Genomic DNA, 22,846 nt, shown 5'->3' with positions numbered 1-22,846 from the left:
GTATGTGACCATCCCCACGCGTCTGTGGTGTGTGTGTGAACATCATGTGTGCTACTAATGATTCACTACCTTAGAGGATAGACTCTTCCATGCTCCAACGTCAATACGTTCTTGAGATCTCTTCGGTTTCCGTAAAACTAGTTCCGCCATTGTATGCTCTGTTTTGCTCTCTCTGGCTCAGATAAAGTATCCTCATCCTCCACACTAGAGCGTTGGCACATCTCCTCTCCACTGGAGCAGACGCGCTGGATACAAGCGTACGCGTACGCTTTGTTCCTCTTTGAAGTAGCCATTTCTATGACAGCTTGGATGCAAAATGAACGCTTTTGGCTGTATTTAAAAATTTCTATGCTGGGGACTTTCCCTATTAGACCTATTCCGCATAATTAGCTTTGTGCATGTGTTACGGTTTTGACACTTGTTAGACCAGGGGCTAATGAATATCTGCCCCGGATTATTAATCATGGCCAAGTAGTAATTTAATTATTATTACCAACAATCTTTTACGGCCTTTCTAGGACTCGACTGTCAGAGAGAAGATCAACCCTACAAACTGATAGCTTCTACAGAAGGTGAGATCATTGCCTAGTAAAAAGTATCGTAGCTCTAAGCCTGAGGCTACAAACACTGTCAGACATTGTATGGACCTACCTGGCTAGGCTATGCACATTGTGATGTGTGATGAAAGGCTTGTAGCTTGTAGGTTTACCATCCACTAGTGGTTATTATTATAATATGCAAAACACAAGTATACGAATGATTTATGTGAGGGAATATTGCATATTTATATGCATTCTCCTTTTTGCATATCATGATATAGTCTAGTAGTTAGCTAATTAACCTTGTGTGTAATATTATCAGGAGTCAATCTGACTGGTACCACTAGACACACCACTAGACAACACTTGCCCTCTTGCCTTGGTTACTCCAGGGTTGTAAGTGAACACGTACAAAGAAAGAGATGGTTTTCCAAGAACATGTGTTACAGTGTATGCATGTTTGTTTAATTGTGTTCCCCACTCGAGGAATTGCATACATTTTCATTGTCTAATAACTGTGTCCACGCGAGCTTTTGGTTTCAACATTTTCCCCTGGTTTACGTATGGGTCATGTCACAACCTCCTTGTGTGTTGATAAATAACCTGTGTGTGTGTACATTATCTGTACAGAAAATGGTCACTTTAAGTGTGTGTATTGATCTTGTGGACAGAAGATTATGTAACTATGTCAGATTCCAGTTATTGGTAGCTTTTTAGGAATGTACTTTTAAGCCATCAGATGTAATGTGATGCAATGGCTGGTGCTATGCTGTGTGGCTCATATAACTTCCCAGACTGTCTCATTGTAACTTCCCTATGTTCAGTGGAAGTGATTAGACAAGCCACCTCATTTGTGTCACTAAGTATGTTATTGATCTCCCTCTACCAGATGAGTGCTGACGATGCAAAAGTGTTACCAGACTCCGCCTATAACTCAACGGAGCCGCTAATGAATGGGGGCAGTGATGGACCACCCCCTGTCAAGATCATAGAGGGTGTGGTTACACTGAGTGATGATAATGCTGCTACCAATGGACGAGTGACATCATCACAACCACCAGAAGACCCTCCTGCACTAGTGCACAGTACGTCAACGGAGGCTACAAAGGACAAGGAGGTGAAGGCGACTAACTCGTCACTGGACGAAGCTCGTATGGAAGTGGACAATGAGGAGGCAGAGAATGGAGAGGTCATGGACTCTCACAGCAATCGTGGAGAGGTCATGGACTCTCACAGTGATCGTGAAGACAGTCCAGGGCTGGTCATAGTGACACAGCCTGACGAGGAAGCCCCTGTTACTAATAATGATCATCATTCACCAGAGAGAGGAGATGGAGACATAAGTGGAGAAGAGATTGATTTGAATGTACCACTGGAGGATAGCAGCGAGGAAGAAGGAGAGGGGCCTCTACACAACCATCACACATCACACCATCCTCACCAAGGACACACTCCACACCTTAAGTACGTAGCCACGCCCCCCATCAACGGCCAGTCACACTCTGTGTCCATTGATAGTCCACAAGAGCCAGCAGCTAGGAGGAGAAGCGTGTCCCCTGGTTACAGGTCCAAACAAGTGGCCAAATTGAAGCAATTCTTCACCACCCTTCAAGGGTTTGGTAACAAGTTAGGCAGTGAGGCAGCCGAGCAAGTGCAGGAGCTCATCACTGCTCTCGTGGTGAGCTAGCACATGTCGTTAACTGTGATATTGACACTCCAAATATCAGAAAGCCAGGCTTACATAATTATATATATTAATTAAAGAAAACATGTCAACTTCATTCCATGGTTGCTCCTTTACTGTTTCAAGATATACTAAAATTATGGTATTGCATTCCGTTGTTATTTAGGTATTTCCTAGTAACATACACTTGCACTGTACATGCAGTCTGTTCATTAGTCATTGCTATTTGTAACGCACACACACACACACACCACACACACACCACACACCACCACCCCCACACACACCACACACACACCACACAGAATAAGACGGCCAGTATAGAAGAGTTCCATCAGGAGATACAGACTGTCACCAACCATCCTCTCAAGCAATTCATCATTCCTTTCCTACAGGTAGGTGTGAGTGTGAGGTGTGCTAGGTGAGAGGTGTGCTAGGTGTGATGTGTGCTAGTTGTGAGGGTGTGCTAGCTGTGACGAGTGTGCTAGCTGTGATGTATCCATCGCAATTTCATGGTATTATCTTGGCATGACACAATGTTAATTGTCTCTCTCCCACATACAGCAGCCCCTAGCTCAGTGTATAGCCTCTCCCACATACAGCAGCCCCTAGCTCAGTGTAGAGCCTCTCCCACATACAGCAGCCCCTAGCTCAGCCTCTCCCACATACAGCAGCCCCTAGCTCAGTGTAGAGCCTCTCCCACATACAGCAGCCCCTAGCTCAGCCTCTCCCACATACAGCAGCCCCTAGCTCAGCCTCTCCCACATACAGCAGCCCCTAGCTCAGTGTAGAGCCTCTCCCACATACAGCAGAGCCTCTGCTGTTTGTCACATTCCAGCAATTATTAGCACCTTGCAATCGTAAAATTGAGTATTAATTGCTTTGTAATCACACTGTAATTGATGATTGTGACACCCCTTGATGACAGGGGTTAACCCACGCTGTACATGTAATTACTTGTGTACTGAGCTGCTTCTCCCAATATCAGGATAATTTGGATTACCTTCGTGAAGAGTTGAAAGAATCGTCTAAAACACTCGCTGATATTCTCAATCACGAAACTGATGCCCCCTCCGTCAATTCATTCAGCCTGACACCACAACCAGCAGACGATGAACTACCTGTCTACAAAACCCCCCAGTCTTCAGCGCCCCCCAAATCACTGGGGGTCATCAGTTCGCACAAGATACGCCCGACCCCCACCACTAGTGATTGGAGAAATGGGCAGAGGACGACTAGAAGCAGTGTAGTGTCAGGAGGTGCTGTAGTTGTGGCCACTAGTCATCAGAAGGTTGTGTATGGAACCGGGACAATGCCAGTGTCACGTTCCAATGTCAGGATGGTCTCCCATTCACCTACCATATCTGGGACTAGGATGAGCACAGCAGTGATGGATGATGGGAGTGGTGGTCTCATACGCCACGGTCACGTGGGTGGTCTGAGGAAGAGGGACCTAGACAGGGGACCTTTGTAAGTGTGTGCTTAGTGTGTGGTGTGGGTGGTGTGTGCTTAGTGTGCATGTGTGCGTGGTTGGGTGTCTATTACGAGGAGCTCGTGTGTTGTCAACATTCGGTTATTAGGAGGTATCTTGTGTGAGGTAGTTACAGCATCATTGTCACCCCACACCCCCCCACCATCACGTACCATCACATTACCCCCCCCCCACCATCACGTACCATCACATTACCCCCCACCATCACCATCATCACCACCCCGACACACGCACAGGAGCCAGGAGAAGGACACACAGACTATCACTGGCAACAAGGTGTGTCTATACTGCCCTGTATCTAGCTCAGTGTATGTATGGATTGGATTGGACAGTATGTATGATCATGCTCAGACCAGAGAGTGGCTCTTTCACTGCTCGTGTGCCTACCAATCGTCACATTCCAGCCTATTTATTTCGACCAGCTCTTGTTGTATACAACCTTCTTTTGTTAGCTAAAGTGCCAGCCAGCCAGCGACATGTGATCTATTCTGACATTACCTTCCAACTGTTAGTATAATTATATCTGACCACAAGAGAGAGAGGTTGTGTGTGGTCCCTGTGGCACTCACAATTTCATTTTGGTGTTAGTACTTATTGCTTTACGTTTGTTTAGAAACCTGTTGAATTATCGAATGTTTTCTTTCTGTGCAGCAACCGCATGTTCAATACATCTCACATTCTCACAAACGCCCACGCACGGACCACTCTATGTATGCTGATGATGTCGTGATGACGAGCAGGAGTCACAGTGTCCACCCCCCTCCATATCCCCAACCACCACACACCTACCCCATCCCTGCGACCACACCCACTGCAGCGGAGGGGCTTCCCCCACGATCGTCTCTAGGAGAGGACTGGAAACACCTGGACATGGTACGTATGTGTCGCTATAGCAACCACTATATTCGTCATGCATGCTTTTGATTTTCAGGAATGTGTTGCACATTCCTGCAGTTGCTGGTCTCTTGCTGTAACAGTATATAATTAAAAGCTACAAAGCGTGTACTGCATTCCCTGTCATGAAGAATGTGACGAATGCTATCAGTGTACTCCCTCTCTCCTCTGTAGATGGTGACCAGCATGCAAGGCATGATGGAGAGGACTAGACAAGCTGTGGCTCTACTCAAGGACAGGATCACGGTCACTCAGACAGAGCTAGAGAGGAGAGAGGTGGGCACATCCCCTACCAGCCAGGGGACTAGGGGGGACTAGGGGGAGTGGGTCCAACTAGCTGTGCTAAAAAGGGGTGCGGATTTTGTGGCCCCATAATAAAGAAATACCTGAGGTCTGACTGATAAAGTGATAATAGGTGTTATGCAAGCTGGTGGTTTTGATAACTATCTAATTAATCCCCTGTTTCCTAGCAACCAGATAATGGACCCTGATAGTACCTCATTAGCTGTAACCATAGTGACCTTCCCTCGCTGCATGAGGCTGACCTTTGTTGAGCATACAATGGGCAACCAAATAATTTCATTCATTTGCTGATGAAATTTCCAAATTGTACATTTTAATTATCCGATTTTAAACAAACCATGCCATACAGTTTCATTAATGCCTGCATATTTATCAACCTCCTCTCACAGTTGGACCAGGAGTCTATCATCAGTGTCAGAGTAGCAGATGCCGTGGACAAAGTCAAGCAAAGGGCAGAGGAGGACAAACAGGCTGTTCTCATGGAGACACGCAAGCAGATAAGAGAAGCTGTCAACAATGTACGCACAGAGATGGAGACTCGCATCACAACGACATCCACATCAGCCGTGCAGGACGCCATCAAGGAGGCACACAAGCAATCTAGCTCTAAAGAGGTGAGCACGCACGCCTATACACATGTAGACATGACCAAATATGACCAAAAATGCAAATTTTCAATTCTCGGCAAATGACAATATAGCCCATGGTATCTAGTCGAAAATAGGTTTCGTCAAAAAATTGTATTTGGTTAACTTACCAACTGATAAAGCTTCTTTTAAGCGTTCAGAATCATTGAAATTGGATACCGAGAACTAATGTTATGGCTGTTGATCTACTGTGCACTCTAGTGCTTGTATTCAACCACACCCCCTCCTACTCAGAATTGCTGGAACTGTGGTCGCAAGGCCACCGAGACGTGCAGTGGCTGTAACAAGGCTCGCTATTGTGGTACCTTCTGTCAGCACAAGGACTGGTCCAACCACATGCACCACTGTGCCTCAGGGCTACAAGGTAAGGGGACTGCCACCACAGCCCTAGCCTATCTGCTATTACCAAGTGTGGCTTTAAGTACACACACTTGTCCTTGAGGGACTGTAGCTGTTATTTTTAGGCCACTTTAATTGAGTGTACACATAGGATCACCATTGATTTTAACTCATCATTATAAGTACATGCTGATACAATTAGACCTCTTGATTGCATTTTACATTGTGTGGTGTGTGTTTGTGTGAACCTTCTCTCTGTGTGTACAGTGCAAGGGAGTGGTGGAGACTATGACCGTCGCCGTAGTGATGTGGGGATCGGGGGGCGTGCTAAGCCACTCCCACGAGGACTGGCCGTCCCAGTGAATATTGTGCAGGGAGGAGAGCTACGCCACATTGCACCACGCCCCATGCCACACCCACACTCAGACATATTGGTCAAAACTGAAAAAACATAAAATCAGTCAATTAATTTTTTTCTTTTCTTCACAACAAACCAACCACCGTTGTAATGCATCCACCTTCAAAAGAGATTGTAACTATTAATATATTTTATTAATTTCCCTTTGCTTTGCTGATACAGCTTGTGTGTGTATATCTGACTTACTGTACAATTGGTTTGGCTACTACTGACTTCATCACTCAAAAATGCCGCTATAATTATATTGAAATTATTATTCTGACTTCTGTACTAATGTTCGATCTCTGCATGCATGCGTCAAGGTGTCACGGTATTATGGAACATAAAAGTATGATATTCTACATAAACCCTATCAGTATGCATGTGTACAAATTAGCTTTAACACTTGTCCATAGTGATGCCTCGTGGAGCCAAAGCTACATAACATAAAACTACTAATAGCTAGCTTTTTTACAAACATTTTTATCATGATGAACATTTTTAATTTTGCTGCATCAAGAGTAGATAAGAGTAACTCTTATCTACTGTCTTGGCTGCATGCAATCACAGGGAAACTCAAATAGTGGGTAATGATCGACCATCATTGTTGTTAAAAATGATCGATACCAAAAGTTAATACTATCAGATTCACTGCCCACTTTATACCAACCACTTCCGGTGACCCAAAGTAGCGCTTGTGGTTATTCATGGGGCTCCGGAGCTGGTGGTTGGGTGTCGGGAAACTGGCATCTGCCATCAGAGCGCTACTTTATCCGGAGTTCTGTAACTCTCAGTATGCACTGCTAGGTGTAGTGTACTTTATGCTACCTTAAAAAGTAGTACTTATGCTACCCTCAAAAGTAGTACTTATGCTACCTTAAAAAGTAGTACTTATGCTACCCTCAAAAGCAGTACTTATGCTACCTTAAAAAGTAGTACTTATGCTACCCTGAAAAGTAGTACTTATCCCCTAAGCAGTTTCTGGCCAGACCGCTTTTTTTTAAACGTTGGCACTGAATTGGCTCAGTATATATATACCGGTATAATTATATAGGTTTTTATGATCTGCTTGCCATTGTTTCGGCTTGAGTGATAGATATGCAAAAATTAATCGGGTCTGTATGCATGCGTAAAAAATTACACTTAACCATTCAAAAGCTTGTTCATAATTATTGCATAAAAAACACATTATGTATAATACAGGATACGTACATACAGGTCACACACTACATGACAGTCTATATAATATTATTAAGTGCATGTTTTAGGGAGTCCATCCTGTCCTAGTAGACACTGTCCAGGGTTGTCCAACACCCGCGGCCCTTCACCAACCTGGGGGAAGGGTAATAGAGGGGTAATGAGGGAGGGGGAGGGGTTGTGTGACACCTTGGTATGGATGATATACTGGAGTGCTCCTGGCAGGGGGTCCATGGCCACACCCTCTTGTGTGGACTGTGGGGGGTATAGATGTACGTATGACCTGCATGTCATAGTCTCACCTGGTTCAAAGGTCGCGGCTGTCTGTCAGATGAGAGGCCTTGAACATAGCCACCACTGTAGGAGAGGAACTATTTGGATCAAGTACATTTTTGGGCCTAACCCACTTGTGTGTAAAAACTTGTTCTAAAAGCTACTGATCGCAATTTTCCTTGCCAGATTAGATGCGATCCAAACCAAAGTTATGGACAATACCACCACCACACACACACCCGAGGGGGGGGGGGGTGACTGACCTGCTCTCTGCAGACGGTGGGAAGTAGTGGCAGACAAGGTCCAGTAGTTCTTGCACATGAGAGGACTGTACCATTAACACTGCGTTAGGTCCAGCATCGAACGTGTAGGCAGCCCTGACTTGTGGGTGGAGCTGGTTGTAGCGAGAGATGAGGTGGATAATACGCCGTGAGGTATCATTGAGGTAGAAGATGGGAGGGTAAGTATCGAGGCAGATAGCGTGGAACTGGTTACTATCCTGAAAGAGAATGAACACGACAACACATAGCAATCTATAGTTGGGGAGCAATGTATGAACTACCCACATTTTATACATACAGCTCAGAATGTGACGTAAATCCCAGTTTTTAATTTTCGGATGATGCTCTACAATACAAATATGAAAATTTCCTCCGTAGAAAAGTAACCCACTACACACACACCTTCATTGTGAGCTGAGCAAATGTCTGGAAGTCTCTCTGTTGTATAGCAGTCTCCATGGCTACCATCCTGCGAGGGACCACCTCCCCCACACGATGACTCATGAGTGGACTGGTGAGTACAGAGCTCTGCATCCCTACACTGCTGCTGACTTGTTTCTTGTCAGCACTGACCACCAACACAACCACCTCCAGCCCTGGCCAGTGGGAGGAGGGGCACACCTATACATGCATGGGGTCAATAAAATTATGATATATAAATTTTGCAAAAGCTAGCTAAAATGTATCAGCACATCAGAGAAGTTGCAACGGTATTATATCTGACCCAAAACACACCATCTTGTAGCTCTATCAAAGAGCTTAACAACACTGCATTAACCAGTAAGACACATGCTAGTACAGTTGGTTACCTGTGCTGCCATGTTGTTACTATGGTTACCTGTACTGCCATGCTGTCACTCCCGTCATCTCTTTCTCCTCTCTCCCATTTAATGAAGCCATCGAGGACGCTCCGACAAGCACTACCAGAGCCTTGTCTGGGGGGACGGGGGTACAATGATACCTTATAAAGTACAGGGCAAAGAGTTCCTCACGACAATAATTTTGACAAATTATGGTCTCACACACCCACACACACACACACCCACACCACACACCACACACCTTGCAATCCGTGAAATGTCTCCCTCCAATTTGAAGAGCTTCGAGAGACCAAACACTAGAGCAGAAATGAAGTAAGATTAATAATATGATATCTCCTCCCTCTCAAGTGCCCCCGCCCACTCACCGAGACAAGCGTAGCCAGCTGCTGACGAGGCAAGTCCTGCGGCAGTAGGGAAATTGTTGACTGAGCAGATATGGACACACCCCTCAAACTCCTTGTCTCCCTCCTCGCCGTGCTGTTCCCGTGACAACCGCCTCACTATATAAACCCATACAGTGACCACTATACACACACGCTAGCTGGTACCAACCTTCCCTCAAGCATGACTGCAACCGTGGGTTATCAATACACTCCTCCCTGAAGAGACAAACACCATCATAAATTATGGGATGAGAACACTAATACTTGGGCATGCCTAAATTAAAATGTAGGTAATGACATTCCAGTGTCATCTCTATAGTATGACTACTGAGACATGTCCTGGGGCAGTAGAATAGTACCTTCCGTTGATCCAAATCTTGTCCTGTGTGTACGAGTTGCTCAGAGCTACGGAGGTGGTGGCCTTCAACTGGAGGCAATAAACAATGACAAGTAGTTACCTAGAGGCACACACAATACCTGGTCCTGGTCCAGACACACACTGAGTGATGAGTTGGTGGGTAGAATCAGCCTCTCATCTCTCTTACCCCCTGAGGGGGGCCAGGGGTCAACTGAGCCAGCTGTTATAGCAATATAACTCACAGTATTTGATGACTGCAATGTTGACGGGGGCTGAGCAGGTCACTATCCTGATGGAGTCCATTATTGCCTGGAGCTGGAGTAGCTATAAACACACACAGTATAGTAGAGATCATGCCATACACCACATGGCCTGATGCAGTAACCAGCCCCGCCCATCTTCTTAGCCTCGAATCCAGACCGCTGGAAAATCCGCGCATGTGCAACCAGTGTGCAGTGTTCACATACAGCGCATTACCACATAACCACATAATTCATACACGATTAGCATCAACCATAATAAATTATATAAGCTGTTTGTCTAACTTGTTTTTCTTTTCTTCATCCATGTGCACCTTATGCACCCCGAGAGCCAGTCCAATGATGAACCCCATCACAATGCCAACTGGGACTCCCACGGCCGCACCAACTCCTCCAGCTGCAAGAGTAGACAACCCAATAGCTCCACCACTGCCAGCTCCCGCAGCACCGCATCCCAAAATTTTTAGAACCGACTTCAATGGAAGTGATTTTTCTGGTGTGATAACAAGTGGCTGCTTGTGAAGTGGTCTGGAAAATTGATCTTCGGTAACTGTGGAGGCAGGTGTGATCCTATTGACGTTCAAGGTCAGGAATGCTCCTTGTGCTTCTGGAGTAGGCAGAGCATCCAAACACTCAAACCAGAGATCAGACAGCCAATATTCACGATCTGGTAGCTGTCTTTCGTCGTAGTGGCCTGCTGGAACAGCTTTGATGAAAACAACGATATCCTCTGGAATCCCAACATCTTCTCTTAGTCTTGTGTTTAAACATTCCTTAAACTCTATGAGCTTTTTCGTGAATACTTTGTCCTCAACCTCATTGGCAAAGGTGAGAATGATCATTACATTTCTCCAGAAATCCATTCCAAACTCGTCAGTGATCTTCTTCATTGCTCGAACGTCAGCATTTTCTTTTCCTCTCACAAACCTTCGTTGACTCACATCAATGCAGAGCAGTTTCAAATCAACTTCAGAACATTTTGCTACCATTTCTTTCAAATCTTTATCTTGATCCATTTTTCCGTCCAGCAAACCTCGCGAGTCCCAAACAACCACATCAATCCGTCCTTTTTTCTTATGGAAATACTGCAGCTCACTTGTTAGAGGACCAAGGCCGTCCCCTTCTGCAGCGTACGCCCCATCTCCCATCTTCATTCCAAGAAGTCCATTGATGATGGTGGACTTGCCAGTTCCTGTCCTGCCTGTCACCAAGATGCTCAACGAGGTAGCTTCTTGTAGCGTTTTTTTCACTTTGGAAATATCCACCTTCTGTTTCAATTCATCTGGAAGCATGGAGAAGTCAGGATACTGCATGAAGTCATTTAGTTCTCTCTCATCATCACTACTTATAGCTGTGTGTGCACTAGAGCTGTCTGACATTGTCAATAATCAGGCTTTTGGTCTTGTACTAATTATAGCTGTAGTTTATAACTTTGTTTGGTGAGGGTATTACCATAGCTCTATGGTATTACCATAAGGATGTTCAGTGCAAAGGACTAATCTGTGGTGTATAGTGAAACCAACTGATAACTAACTGATAGTGAATAACCAACTGAACATGTATAATACAATAGCACATAATTATATGATAAGTTCGTACAATCACTTAGACTATTAAAGTATACATACTATATTATATACTTATGAACTATTATCATCCGTAGTAGGTTGAGGTTTAGACGTCTGACAAAGATCTCTGTGCTGGTCTTGATCAACCAGCCAATCAGCATTCAATTCATTTTTCTCATCGTGAACTCTCTTCACTCCCAATGCCAACCCGATCGCAAAGCCTAACAGAGCTCCAGCAGGCACGCCCACAGCCACAGCGATGGGCCCACCAACCAGAGTAAACAATGCAATCGAAGCACCAGTAGTCGCTCCTCCGATTGCAAAGCCAATAACATTTGCTGACGCTTTCAGTTTCGGTACTTTTAATTCTGGTGTAATGATGAGTGGCTGGTCGTGGAGAGGTTTGGTTAGTTCAGAATCAGAAATCGATGAAGTGCGATGGAGCCTATTCATGTTAAGGTATAGGAATGCTCCCTGTGCTCCAAGAGTGGGCAGAGCATCCAAACACTCAAACCAGAGATCAGAGAGCCAATATTCACGATCTGGTAGTTTCCAGTTGTCGTAATGGCCAGCTGGGACAACCTTGACAGACTTGGCAATCTCTTGAGGAGCTCCAGCTTCTTCTAGTGCAGAACATATTCTCCTTTCCCATTCTTCAAGCTTGTTTATGAATGCTTCTGTTTTATGTTGGTCTGTATGTAACGGTCTGGACAAGCGCTTCTCCAATTTATTGGCAAATGTAAGAATGATCATCAAATTTTTCCAAAAACTCTCTCCAAATGCTTTTGTAAGCTTTTGCATTGCTTCAATGTCAAGATTGTCGTCATTTCCTAGTACAAACTTTTTTTGGCTCATATCAATGCACAGAAACTTAAAATCAACGTTGGAACACTTATCTACCATCTCTTGCAAACTTTTAGCTTGCTCACTTTCATTAGTTCCATCTAACAAACCTCGGGAGTCGAAAACAGTCACACTGATCCGCCCTCTTTTTCTGTGGTGCGATTGAAGTCTTAGCTGGCCAGGGCCTCCAATGCCATCACTTTCATATGCGGAATCATCATCTCCCATCTTCATGCCCAGCAGCCCATTGATCAATGTGGACTTGCCAGTTCCTGTCCTGCCTGTCATCAAGAGCCTCAAGGAGGTAGCTTCCTTGAGTATTTTCTCCACTTTTACCATATCTAATTTCTCCTTCAATTCTTCTGGAAGCTTGGAGAGATCAACATTCTCAAAAGGATCAGAATTGTCATCGATACTAGCAGCTTCCATAGCTTGCGAGATAGGTCCAGTAGCATTTATAGACATTTTTACCCTAGGAGTATATGTACATGTATCTGCGGTCCGAGTTGCGCTGTGTTCTGCTAGTTGGCGCATGTGCAGTGAGGACACCCACGTGTAGTAGAAAATGGTAAAGACAGTGCCTCCACTCTCCTTCATCTCTCAAGCTACTGCCCTACTCTCTTATACTGGCAGAGCATGTATCCATCACCAGCGGATTCTTTATTGTACAGCTGCAACCTCATCAGACACAGAGCCCCTTCAAGAGCTAGAGAGCAATGGAAACAATGATGAACAATGTATTGCAAATGTCAGTCCTGTCAGTCGACAGCGGAAGGTCTCACTGAGTCTACCTACTGTGTTCTTACCACATAAACTGCAGACAGCACTAGAGAAGGCATTGCAAGGTAGGGGTGGACTAGTATCGCATCTGGTATTAATGCTATAGTATAGCGTAGTGTTGATAACATCTCTGTCCGCAATGCCCCAGGCTATTCTCGCAAAGTCCTAGCAGCTGATGGTCAGGCATTGTCTGAGTTCCTACTCTCTAGGAAAGTGTCTACTAAGCAAGACAGAGATAAAACGAAGGCCTCTGAACCGCCATCATCCAGTATGTCAATCATAATATACCGTTAACTTGTACTCCACTATATAATTATAGTGAATCCATGGGAGAATGATAAAGGAGCTAAAAAGTCACGATCTTTTCATCTCCACTTCAAGTATGGTAGGAGAGAGACGGTTGCATACGCTGCCAGTAGACTGCCTGCTGTGTATGGCACCACTCTCAGAGCACTCACTGAGGTGAGGGGGTCACTATATCATGTGTATAGTATTAATATTGTTTGTAGATTGCTCGTGGGGACAATTCATTCAGACCTGAGACTCTGTTAGACTTTGGATCAGGATTGGGAGCATCTGTTTGGTAGGCAATGTTGTGCTAATAGTCTGTGCAGTAACAACTGTTAATTTGTCCCCAGAGAATGTTATACTTGTCATATTTATGGAAAAGTATATTTAGGAATCAACCATATATTTTACTCTGCAGGGCTGCCCACTCATTGTGGGCGGAGTCTCTGTACGAGTATCAGTGTGTGGATGTGTCCAGTGATATGGGGAACCTTGCTAGAGTGCTGAGGGTGGGTGGGGAAATCCCCCTACAGGAACCACACCCACCTACACCTGAGGATATACCGGGAGTACATTTCAGACAATACCTTCCTCTCTCAAACAAGGTACTGTCCGATCATTATACAGATACCGTATAGCGTGTAATTTTCGTGGGGCAAAATATTCGTGGTTTTTGTGGTTGGAGGTCTGACCACGAATATTTTACCCACGAATGAAGCGACCTTGCCTACCTTTACCTGCAATCCAAGTAGCAACCACGAAAATATTACCCACATGTCTCAATATTGCTGAACCACGAATATTTTGTCCCCCAAAAATTACCCGCTATACGGTAGTCATGTGACCTTGCTATGATGTCATGTGATGTGTACAGGTGGGGTACGATATAGTGGTAGGGGGTCATTCACTGGGGGAGGTCCATTCCCTTAAACTGAGGAGAATGTTTCTGGCTTCTTTGTGGAGAAAGACACGGAAATATCTGGTAAGAAAGTGCAACTATTGTGAGGCTTTGTTATGATTGTGTGCAGGTGTTGGTAGAGCCGGGTAACTGGACGGGGTTCAAGGTCATCAGTGAGGCTAGGGATATGATTCTACAGGTGAGGTGTCGTGTGTCAGGCCACACCTATTGACCACACCCATCACAGGCTGCTAGCAAGTGGACACGTTACGAGGATGAGAGCAGTGAAGAGTTGGAAGGTCATGTCTTTGCACCGGTACGACCTGTGTGTGTGTGTGTGGGTGTGTGTTTACTATGTAGGATGCTTAGTACATTACTCTCTGTGTGTGTGTGTGTGTGCAGTGTCCTCATGAATCAGAGTGTCCACTGATACTGAACTCAAAGCTTCCCTGTCGCTTTGGACAGAGGGTACAGTTAGCACTGTCAGAGGTGAGTCAGAGTAATAATTATTAAGAAGAAAATCATTGCCTGTGGAGCCCATAGTTGGAAATTATGACTCGTTTCAAGTTTAAGATTTGAGCATACCATCTGAAAGTTCTTTTTCTGAAAATTCAATTTGAATTGGATCACCAGAACTCTAGTTACAGAGCCGACTATAGTACTCACAAACAGCTGAGGACTTTTAGCCAACTTTAAGCGCTCATAATTGGAGCTAGGATTGTGTAATTTCAGAATTGAAAAGTGAATGTTGTATTAGCAGCCCTTGAAAGGTCTATCAATCAATGATTGCTTTCAGGTAGAAATGCCCTTAGTGATTGTTCTTGTTTTGATAGCTAACTTTGAGTACTCATAAGATTGTGCATTTTCACAATTGAAATACCCATTTTGGCAACTCACTGGTGATGTGTTTAGACTGTCCAAAGGTCATGTGTTCTAATTATTGCAGAGAAATGGACCATTGAAACACAAAGGATATCATTTAGAGAACTTCTCGTATGTAGTGCTCAAGAAAGGACCAAGGAATCACGATGAAGGTAACCTCACTAGCCATGCACGAGGATGTGTTAGTTACATGTCACTGTCACAGGTGTGGATGGCCGGATCCTTCAGCCGACCAAGAAGAGAACTAAGCACATCCTCTGCAAACTGTGTACCAGACAAGGTATGAACACTATACGGCCTGTATAGTGTATTCACTGCCTCACCCACCCCCCACTCCCACACACAAATGCACACACACACACACACACACACACACACACACACACACACACACACACACACACAGGAGAGGTGAAAGATGTGATTCTGACAAAGTCCAAGCACAGAGACGTGTACAGAGAATGCAGAGAGAGCAAATGGGGGGACACTTTGACTGGTCTTAGTTAGCATTTGTTGTGTTGGTTTATAATGTTCAATCACTCATTAAATTTTTACAATAATCAAGTTTACAAGTCCATTGTTCATATATATCTGTTCATATAATACAACAGTTCAGTTAGCCTGAGAGCTCATCGACCTTTCTTGATACAGTCCACATCACGACTGCAACGAGACCCCACCTGCCCACACCAAGCAGTGCCCTGCATGTCTTGGGCAGCTGCATCGAATTTCTTCTGTTGGAGCAATGAGCGGAATGTGTTGAATGAATGCAGCTGGGAGCAGCCAAGGTTGAAGGCCATGTCTGCCACTGCTGACTCTGCAGTATCGCCAATCCCACTAACAAAACCTTCTGCACAACTGACTGCAGAGTCCATGTCTTTGTTGAAGAGCTCCTCTATCTGGTTGTCCTTCAGACACTCTGATCCATTCAGCACCATACTGTAATCTGCACCTACTGACTCTATCTCTTGTTTAGCTCCGAACTTCTCGAGGTTGAAGCCCACCCCTACGGTGGGGATTCCCTTTGAGTCCTTGTAGACACATGTGCGATAGCCTTCGTTGAGCTTCTCTCGTTCGTACGAGTTACACTCACCGCTCAGCCTCACTGCAGGGACAGACATGTATAGTTTCATAGTACACTAACAGCGTGGCTTTTAGAATTTAAGATACCTAAAGTATAGAGTATTTAACACCTTATACAGTGTGCATGACCTGGGGGGGGAGGGAGGGGGTACAGCCCAAATATATATACCCATGCAAAGACCGTATAGTGGGTATATTTCGAGGGTATATGGTTTGCGGAAATACCTTTAGAAAGGCTTTCGCGAATTTAATATCGTGGAATAGCAGCTTTTGCAGCATGCATGCATGCGATATTAAATTCGCAGTTATGAATGTTTGTGGTACATGCTTAATCTGTGAAAACTTCGAACATTTATACCCTCGAAATATACCCGCTGTACGGTACCTAATACAGTACATAGGGTAGAGAATGCATGGATTGTATTGCTTACCTCGACCCTGTTTCTCCAGTACAACAGCAGCCCCTGTGAATGTGGCAGCATTAATACAGACAGTAATATATTGGCTATAGCTAGCTACTAGATCTATCACCCAAAAGTCATTCATAGCTGGCTCTTACAACAGAGCGTGTATCACAACTGACCTTCCACGAGACAGCCACCTATCAGACAGGTTACCAAAACCAAAAGCAGGGAAGGCATGGTTCTATAGAGCTTGATCAAGAGCTAGTGTCCTGGCTAATATACCATAAGTCACAAAAAGGAAACCCACCTTTATTGCAGGGCCTGGCAGACCCACCCCTTTGTGGCTTGAGCATGCGCAGTGTTAGCCTCGATTTCAGGCCGCACTGAAGGAGGCAACATAGATTGTCAATCTATGGTGCAACAGCATAATACTGAATAGTCAATTGTAATAGCTATAAACGTCAATCTATGGTGCAACAGCATAATAGTCAATTGTAATAGCTATAAACTACCGGTAGATCTCTATGCTATACTGCTAGATTCTAGTACCGTATATCTTCTAATTTATCGGACAGCAAAAAATAATTATTTTGGAAATTGTCCGGGTATAATTGGAACAGACTTTTATAGAGCATGCGAAGTGTCCGGAATAATTAGAACAAGCAAGCAGCTGCATGCGAGCTAGCTAAGTTTAATAGAACAAGGTACGACTGAATAGTTGCACTAACTATCTAAAACTAGCTACTCAAAGGCTATCTAACTGCAGCACTCTAAGTCTTACTTGCCGTCTATGAATGGTAACTCAACTTTTCAAGGTATTGTCCGGATATTTAGAACAAATGTAATATTAAAGTACTCGAGTGTCCGTTGTATTAGAACAACGAAAATTGCCCAAAAGAGTGTCCGGGTAATTAGAAGTGTCCCATAAATTAGAAGATATACGGTACTCTATAAATGGTGTATTTGTCCTTATAATACTGTTTCAATCGTTCACACCTCTACATTACTGTCCCTTGCTTTATATACAGGTGCTGGCTAGGTCGACCCCACACCAGTGATGCTGCTCTTCACAGAGGCAATGGCTTCTTTGCCCAAGGAATCGCTGTTATTTCGGAACAAGGAGTTTTGAAATACTGCCTCACTTGCTTCAGCATACAACGCTCCACCAAACAAGGCAGCTCGATTACCTCTGAACACGGTCCTATCCGCTTGTAATATGCTTCTGGACAGATACAATGCTCCACCGTAGAATCCCCTGTTTTCTGAATACCACTCGGTTGAGCAGGACAGTGCTGCGGGCTGCAAATATACCACCAGTTCCATTCAGTGCTGCGGGCTGCAAATATACCACCAGTTCCATTCAACTTTGCAACATTGTGAGTGATGGATACATTACCCATCCTGAGGTTGCTATAGGCAACACAGAGAACAGCATGACGATGGGCCATATTATCACTAAGTAACGTTGTAGTGATGTTGACATCACTGCTCTCCATATAAACTGCTGCACAGTAAAATGCCGAGTTGTTTTGAAAAACGACATTGCTGAAGGAAACTCCACTGTCTTGTATGTACACACTGCCTGTGTTTGCCACACTGCTTCTAAAGACAGAGTTTGTTATATTTGCTCTTAACAAGTTCTTGATACAGAGCTCCTCCTTGACTGGAATAGTCTCCTTGAAACATGCAGTTACTGATGGTGAGGTTGCCTTCTCGCTTCTGGTTAAAGTTAACAGAAAAAACTTTGACCGAATTTGTAAAAGTTGAGTTGAAAAGAAGTGTTTCACTAGAAATCGACTCGAATGTATAATCCTCTTTTGTGCCTCGAAAGCTACAACTTGAAACCGTGACAACTCCAATAAACAAAATATAGTACCCCAGGGTTTCTCATAGGTACGTACGGTCTATTGTCCCATCCCCCACAGTTGGAAAAATGAAGTCCCTCAAACGAAACCCTTCCAGAGCCGGATAAGCTAATGTAGGCTCCATTCTCACAGTTAATGTCCACTCGACCACTTAACACCTTCAGCTTCAAGTCCAGACTGTATAAGTCTGGGGCTGTCATCTTTTCCGATAACTTGTGAGCTCCAGGCAAGAAAATCAAGCTCACATTTCTTTTCCAATAGCCATATAAAACTGGATTTGGATATCTTGCAATAACGTCCAGAGTTCTGCACTGAAGGTGTGGACAAGGACTAGCTAACGTTGGTTTGATATGGTACACAGTGTTGTCCACTGCCAGAGCCACATTAATAACCAATGCTGCAAACACTATAGCTATAGGAGAGTCGTCATGGCTCAATCAAGTGCGAATGATTCTATAGCTATAGGCCTTTTATTCTAATCGTGGAAACTGTTTATTTTTATTAAATGTTGTGCTAATAGTCTGTGCAGTAACAACTGTTAATTTGTCCCCAGAGAATGTTATACTTGTCGTATTTATGGAAAAGTATATTTAGGAATCAACCATATATTTTACTCTGCAGGGCTGCCCACTCATTGTGGGCGGAGTCTCTGTACGAGTATCAGTGTGTGGATGTGTCCAGTGATATGGGGAACCTTGCTAGAGTGCTGAGGGTGGGTGGGGAAATCCCCCTACAGGAACCACACCCACCTACACCTGAGGATATACCAGGAGTACATTTCAGACAATACCTTCCTCTCTCAAACAAGGTATAATTATACTGTCCGATCATTATACAGATAGTCATGTGACCTTGCTATGATGTCATTTGATGTGTACAGGTGGGGTACGATATAGTGGTAGGGCTAGGGGGTCATTCACTGGGGGAGGTCCATTCCCTTAAACTGAGGAGAATGTTTCTGGCTTCTTTGTGGAGAAAGACACGGAAATATCTGGTAAGAAAGTGCAACTATTGTGAGGCTTTGTTATGATTGTGTGCAGGTGTTGGTGGAGCCTGGTAACTGGACGGGGTTCAAGGTCATCAGTGAGGCTAGGGATATGATTCTACAGGTGAGGTGTCGTGTGTCAGGCCACACCTATTGACCACACCCATCACAGGCTGCTGGGAAGTGGACACGTTACGAGGATGAGAGCAGTGAAGAGTTGGAAGGTCATGTCTTTGCACCGGTACGACCCGTGTGTGTGTGTGTGGGTGTGTGTTTACTATGTAGGATGCTTAGTACATTACTCTGTGTGTGTGTGTGCAGTGTCCTCATGAATCAGAGTGTCCACTGATACTGAACTCAAAGCTTCCCTGTCGCTTTGGACAGAGGGTACAGTTAGCACTGTCAGAGGTGAGTCAGAGTAATAATTATTAAGAAGAAAATCATTGCCTGTGGAGCCCATAGTTGGAAATTATGACTCGTTTAAGATTTGAGCATACCATCTGAAAGTTCTTTTTCTGAAAATTCAATTTGAATTGGATCACCAGAACTCTAGTTACAGAGCCGACTATAGTACTCACAAACAGCTGAGGACTTTTAGCCAACTTTAAGCGCTCATAATTGGAGCTAGGATTGTGTAATTTCAGAATTGAAAAGTGAATGTTGTATTAGCAGCCCTTGAAAGGTCTATCAATCAATGATTGCTTTCAGGTAGAAATGCCCTTAGTGATTGTTTGTTCTGAAATTAGCTTGTTTTGATAGCTAACTTTGAGTACTCATAAGATTGTGCATTTTCACAATTGAAATACCCATTTTGGCAACTCACTGGTGATGTGTTTAGACTGTCCAAAGGTCATGTGTTCTAATTATTGCAGAGAAATGGACCATTGAAACACAAAGGATATCATTTAGAGAACTTCTCGTATGTAGTGCTCAAGAAAGGACCTAGGAATCACGATGAAGGTAACCTCACTAGCCATGCACGAAGATGTGTTAGTTACATGTCACTGTCACAGGTGTGGATGGCCGGATCCTTCAGCCGACCAAGAAGAGAACTAAGCACATCCTCTGCAAACTGTGTACCAGACAAGGTATGAACACTATACGGCCTGTATAGTGTATTCACTGCCTCACCCACCCCCCACTCCCACACCCACATGCACACACACACACACACACACACACACACACACACACACACACACACACACACACAGGAGAGGTGAAAGATGTGATTCTGACAAAGTCCAAGCACAGAGACGTGTACAGAGAATGCAGAGAGAGCAAATGGGGGGACACTTTGACTGGTCTTAGCTAGCATTTGTTGTATTGGTTTTATAATGTTCAATCACTCATTTACCAAACAAATTTTTACAATAATCAAGTTTACAAGTCCATTGTTCATATATCTGTTCATATAATACAACAGTTCAGTTAGCCTGAGAGCTCATCGACCTTTCTTGATACAGTCCACATCACGACTGCAACGAGACCCCACCTGCCCACACCAAGCAGTGCCCTGCATGTCTTGGGCAGCTGCATCGAATTTCTTCTGTTGGAGCAATGAGCGGAATGTGTTGAATGAATGCAGCTGGGAGCAGCCAAGGTTGAAGGCCATGTCTGCCACTGCTGACTCTGCAGTATCGCCAATCCCACTAACAAAACCTTCTGCACAACTGACTGCAGAGTCCATGTCTTTGTTGAAGAGCTCCTCTATCTGGTTGTCCTTCAGACACTCTGATCCATTCAGCACCATACTGTAATCTGCACCTACTGACTCTATCTCTTGTTTAGCTCCGAACTTCTCGAGGTTGAAGCCCACCCCTACCGTGGGGATTCCCTTTGAGTCCTTGTAGACACATGTGCGATAGCCTTCGTTGAGCTTCTCTCGTTCGTACGAGTTACACTCACCGCTCAGCCTCACTGCAGGGACAGACATGTATAGTTTCATAGTACACTAACAGCGTGGCTTTTAGAATTTAAGATACCTAAAGTATAGAGTATTTAACACCTTATACAGTGTGCATGACCTGGGGGGGGGGGGAGGGAGGGGGTACAGCCCAAATATATATACCCATGCAAAGACCGTATAGTGGGTATATTTCGAGGGTATATGGTTTGCGGAAATACCTTTAGAAAGGCTTTCGCGAATTTAATATCGTGGAATAGCAGCTTTTTGCAGCATGCATGCATGCGATATTAAATTTGCAGTTATAAAATGTTTGCGGTACATGCTTAATCTGTGAAAACTTTGAACATTTATACCCTCGAAATATACCTGCTGTACGGTACCTAATACAGTTACTGTATTAGGTACCGTACAGCGGGTATAATTATTTCGAGGAGGGTATAGAATGCATGGATTGTATTGCTTACCTCGACCCTGTTTCTCCAGTACAACAGCAGCCCCTGTGAATGTGGCAGCATTAATACAAACAGTAATATATTGGCTATAGCTAGCTACTAGATCTATCACCCAAAAGTCATTCATAGCTGGCTCTTACAACAGAGCGTGCATCACAACTGACCTTCCACGAGACAGCCACCTATCAGACAGGTTACCAAAACCAAAAGCAGGGAAGGCATGGTTCTATAGAGCTTGATCAAGAGCTAGTGTCCTGGCTAATATACCATAAGTCACAAAAAGGAAACCCACCTTTATTGCAGGGCCTGGCAGACTCACCCCTTTGTGGCTTGAGCATGCGCAGTGTTAGCCTCGATTTCAGGCCGCACTGAAGGAGGCTATAGTGTGTGCAACATAGATTGTCAATCTATGGTGCAACAGCATAATACAATTGTAATAGCTATAAACTACCGGTAGATCTCTATGCTATACTGCTAGTACTCTATAAATGGTGTATTAGTCCTTATAATACTGTTTCAATCGTTCACACCTCTACATTACTGTCCCTTACTTTATATACAGGTGCTGGCTAGGTCGACCCCACACCAGTGATGCTGCTCTTCACAGAGGCAATGGCTTCTTTGCCCAAGGAATCGCTGTTATTTCGGAACAAGGAGTTTTGAAATACTGCCTCACTTGCTTCAGCATACACCGCTCCACCAAACAAGGCAGCTCGATTACCTCTGAACACGGTCCTATCCGCTTGTAATATGCTTCTGGACAGATACAATGCTCCACCGTAGAATCCCCTGTTTTCTGAATACCACTCGGTTGAGCAGGACAGTGCTGCGGGCTGCAAATATACCACCAGTTCCATTCAGTGCTGCGGGCTGCAAATATACCACCAGTTCCATTCAGTGCTGCGGGCTGCAAATATACCACCAGTTCCATTCAACTTTGCAACATTGTGAGTGATGGATACATTACCCATCCTGAGGTTGCTATAGGCAACACAGAGAACAGCATGACGATGGGCCATAT

At 44.4% G+C, this 22,846-nt stretch overlaps 9 protein-coding genes across 10 annotated transcripts in view; 3 read left to right on the top strand and 6 right to left on the bottom strand.

Moving 5' to 3' along the window:
• LOC135340695 (uncharacterized) overlaps window positions 1-345 on the bottom strand; it is a 3,556-nt gene extending 3,211 nt beyond the window's left edge. Inside the window, exons 1-2 of the mRNA XM_064537034.1 lie at window positions 70-345; window positions 1-22 (exon numbers count right to left, since the gene is read on the bottom strand). The exon at window positions 1-22 is cut by the window's left edge and continues 234 nt beyond it. Coding sequence (XP_064393104.1) covers window positions 1-22; window positions 70-150 — 103 coding nt within the window. The 5' untranslated portion in view covers window positions 151-345. The remainder of the gene's footprint in view (window positions 23-69) is intronic.
• A 66-nt stretch (window positions 346-411) lies between these two features.
• Window positions 412-6,584, top strand: LOC135340694 (uncharacterized). The gene is made up of 10 exons (XM_064537033.1): window positions 412-572; window positions 1,429-2,217; window positions 2,529-2,618; window positions 3,212-3,693; window positions 3,952-3,991; window positions 4,367-4,588; window positions 4,784-4,885; window positions 5,302-5,526; window positions 5,794-5,923; window positions 6,166-6,584. The coding sequence occupies exons 2-10, from the start codon at window positions 1,429-1,431 to the stop codon at window positions 6,351-6,353; spliced, it is 2,268 nt and encodes a 755-aa protein (XP_064393103.1). The 5' UTR covers window positions 412-572; the 3' UTR covers window positions 6,354-6,584.
• An 854-nt stretch (window positions 6,585-7,438) lies between these two features.
• On the bottom strand, window positions 7,439-10,005 carry LOC135340689 (diphosphomevalonate decarboxylase-like). The gene is made up of 12 exons (XM_064537027.1): window positions 9,851-10,005; window positions 9,728-9,798; window positions 9,610-9,677; window positions 9,420-9,466; window positions 9,233-9,367; window positions 9,109-9,163; window positions 8,885-8,981; window positions 8,449-8,667; window positions 8,029-8,264; window positions 7,795-7,849; window positions 7,682-7,747; window positions 7,439-7,627 (listed from the first exon to the last, which is right to left on the bottom strand). Exons 1-12 carry the CDS (start codon window positions 9,909-9,911, stop codon window positions 7,547-7,549), a joined length of 1,191 nt encoding a protein of 396 aa, XP_064393097.1. The 5' UTR covers window positions 9,912-10,005; the 3' UTR covers window positions 7,439-7,546.
• Window positions 10,006-10,076: 71 nt separating this feature from the next.
• LOC135340690 (uncharacterized) lies at window positions 10,077-11,375 on the bottom strand. Its single transcript, XM_064537028.1, has one exon. It carries the CDS (start codon window positions 11,245-11,247, stop codon window positions 10,132-10,134), a length of 1,116 nt encoding a protein of 371 aa, XP_064393098.1. The 5' UTR covers window positions 11,248-11,375; the 3' UTR covers window positions 10,077-10,131.
• A 6-nt stretch (window positions 11,376-11,381) lies between these two features.
• On the bottom strand, window positions 11,382-12,785 carry LOC135340687 (uncharacterized). The gene has a single exon (XM_064537025.1). It carries the CDS (start codon window positions 12,742-12,744, stop codon window positions 11,509-11,511), a length of 1,236 nt encoding a protein of 411 aa, XP_064393095.1. The 5' UTR covers window positions 12,745-12,785; the 3' UTR covers window positions 11,382-11,508.
• Window positions 12,786-12,806: 21 nt separating this feature from the next.
• LOC135340686 (methyltransferase-like protein 17, mitochondrial) lies at window positions 12,807-15,953 on the top strand. Its single transcript, XM_064537024.1, has 12 exons — window positions 12,807-13,124; window positions 13,208-13,327; window positions 13,379-13,521; window positions 13,569-13,642; window positions 13,766-13,952; window positions 14,222-14,329; window positions 14,376-14,444; window positions 14,493-14,561; window positions 14,648-14,734; window positions 15,192-15,279; window positions 15,333-15,407; window positions 15,534-15,953. The coding sequence occupies exons 1-12, from the start codon at window positions 12,845-12,847 to the stop codon at window positions 15,632-15,634; spliced, it is 1,401 nt and encodes a 466-aa protein (XP_064393094.1). The 5' UTR covers window positions 12,807-12,844; the 3' UTR covers window positions 15,635-15,953.
• Window positions 15,627-22,391, bottom strand: LOC135340692 (probable T4-type lysozyme 1). 2 transcript variants are annotated; one of them, XR_010396424.1, is made up of 4 exons: window positions 22,377-22,391; window positions 16,794-17,024; window positions 16,642-16,674; window positions 15,627-16,232 (listed from the first exon to the last, which is right to left on the bottom strand). XR_010396424.1 is itself a non-coding variant. In XM_064537030.1 (3 exons), the coding sequence occupies exons 1-3, from the start codon at window positions 16,849-16,851 to the stop codon at window positions 15,757-15,759; spliced, it is 567 nt and encodes a 188-aa protein (XP_064393100.1). In that variant the 5' UTR covers window positions 16,852-16,954; the 3' UTR covers window positions 15,627-15,756. The 2 variants fall into 2 exon arrangements, 1 of the variants encoding a protein (XP_064393100.1); XM_064537030.1 differs by lacking the exon at window positions 22,377-22,391 and having other exon boundaries at window positions 16,794-16,954.
• On the top strand, window positions 19,036-20,871 carry LOC135341781 (methyltransferase-like protein 17, mitochondrial). Its single transcript, XM_064538441.1, has 9 exons — window positions 19,036-19,049; window positions 19,101-19,287; window positions 19,360-19,473; window positions 19,520-19,588; window positions 19,637-19,705; window positions 19,786-19,872; window positions 20,337-20,424; window positions 20,478-20,552; window positions 20,679-20,871. The coding sequence occupies exons 1-9, from the start codon at window positions 19,036-19,038 to the stop codon at window positions 20,777-20,779; spliced, it is 804 nt and encodes a 267-aa protein (XP_064394511.1). The 3' UTR covers window positions 20,780-20,871.
• On the bottom strand, window positions 20,814-22,149 carry LOC135340691 (probable T4-type lysozyme 1). The gene is made up of 3 exons (XM_064537029.1): window positions 21,990-22,149; window positions 21,838-21,870; window positions 20,814-21,384 (listed from the first exon to the last, which is right to left on the bottom strand). The coding sequence occupies exons 1-3, from the start codon at window positions 22,045-22,047 to the stop codon at window positions 20,909-20,911; spliced, it is 567 nt and encodes a 188-aa protein (XP_064393099.1). The 5' UTR covers window positions 22,048-22,149; the 3' UTR covers window positions 20,814-20,908.
• Window positions 22,392-22,846: the final 455 nt, after the last annotated feature.

The sequence above is a fragment of the Halichondria panicea genome, chromosome 9 (assembly GCF_963675165.1).
Source record: "Halichondria panicea chromosome 9, odHalPani1.1, whole genome shotgun sequence".
In the NCBI taxonomy this organism is placed as follows: domain Eukaryota; kingdom Metazoa; phylum Porifera; class Demospongiae; order Suberitida; family Halichondriidae; genus Halichondria; species Halichondria panicea.
This window is presented reverse-complemented; position numbering and strand designations above follow the sequence as displayed.

Coding starts and splice junctions, on each gene's coding strand:
- LOC135340690 (XM_064537028.1), bottom strand. CDS start 11,247: ATGTCAGACAGCTCTAGTGCACACACAGCTATAAGTAGTGATGATGAG.
- LOC135340689 (XM_064537027.1), bottom strand. CDS start 9,911: ATGGACTCCATCAGGATAGTGACCTGCTCAGCCCCCGTCAACATTGCA. Junction 8,982..9,108: donor GACATTTCACGGATTGCAAG/GTGTGTGGTGTG, acceptor CCGTCCCCCCAG/ACAAGGCTCTGGTAGTGCTT. Junction 7,748..7,794: donor AGCCGCGACCTTTGAACCAG/GTGAGACTATGA, acceptor TACCCCCCACAG/TCCACACAAGAGGGTGTGGC.
- LOC135340694 (XM_064537033.1), top strand. CDS start 1,429: ATGAGTGCTGACGATGCAAAAGTGTTACCAGACTCCGCCTATAACTCA. Junction 4,589..4,783: donor ACTGGAAACACCTGGACATG/GTACGTATGTGT, acceptor TCTCCTCTGTAG/ATGGTGACCAGCATGCAAGG. Junction 5,924..6,165: donor CTGTGCCTCAGGGCTACAAG/GTAAGGGGACTG, acceptor CTGTGTGTACAG/TGCAAGGGAGTGGTGGAGAC.
- LOC135340687 (XM_064537025.1), bottom strand. CDS start 12,744: ATGTCTATAAATGCTACTGGACCTATCTCGCAAGCTATGGAAGCTGCT.
- LOC135341781 (XM_064538441.1), top strand. Junction 19,288..19,359: donor ACCTTCCTCTCTCAAACAAG/GTATAATTATAC, acceptor TGATGTGTACAG/GTGGGGTACGATATAGTGGT. Junction 19,706..19,785: donor AAGGTCATGTCTTTGCACCG/GTACGACCCGTG, acceptor GTGTGTGTGCAG/TGTCCTCATGAATCAGAGTG.
- LOC135340686 (XM_064537024.1), top strand. CDS start 12,845: ATGGTAAAGACAGTGCCTCCACTCTCCTTCATCTCTCAAGCTACTGCC. Junction 13,953..14,221: donor ACCTTCCTCTCTCAAACAAG/GTACTGTCCGAT, acceptor TGATGTGTACAG/GTGGGGTACGATATAGTGGT. Junction 14,445..14,492: donor CTAGGGATATGATTCTACAG/GTGAGGTGTCGT, acceptor CACCCATCACAG/GCTGCTAGCAAGTGGACACG.
- LOC135340691 (XM_064537029.1), bottom strand. CDS start 22,047: ATGCCTTCCCTGCTTTTGGTTTTGGTAACCTGTCTGATAGGTGGCTGT. Junction 21,871..21,989: donor AGGTGGCTGTCTCGTGGAAG/GTCAGTTGTGAT, acceptor CCACATTCACAG/GGGCTGCTGTTGTACTGGAG. Junction 21,385..21,837: donor ACTGGAGAAACAGGGTCGAG/GTAAGCAATACA, acceptor CTGTCCCTGCAG/TGAGGCTGAGCGGTGAGTGT.
- LOC135340692 (XM_064537030.1), bottom strand. CDS start 16,851: ATGCCTTCCCTGCTTTTGGTTTTGGTAACCTGTCTGATAGGTGGCTGT. Junction 16,675..16,793: donor AGGTGGCTGTCTCGTGGAAG/GTCAGTTGTGAT, acceptor CCACATTCACAG/GGGCTGCTGTTGTACTGGAG. Junction 16,233..16,641: donor ACTGGAGAAACAGGGTCGAG/GTAAGCAATACA, acceptor CTGTCCCTGCAG/TGAGGCTGAGCGGTGAGTGT.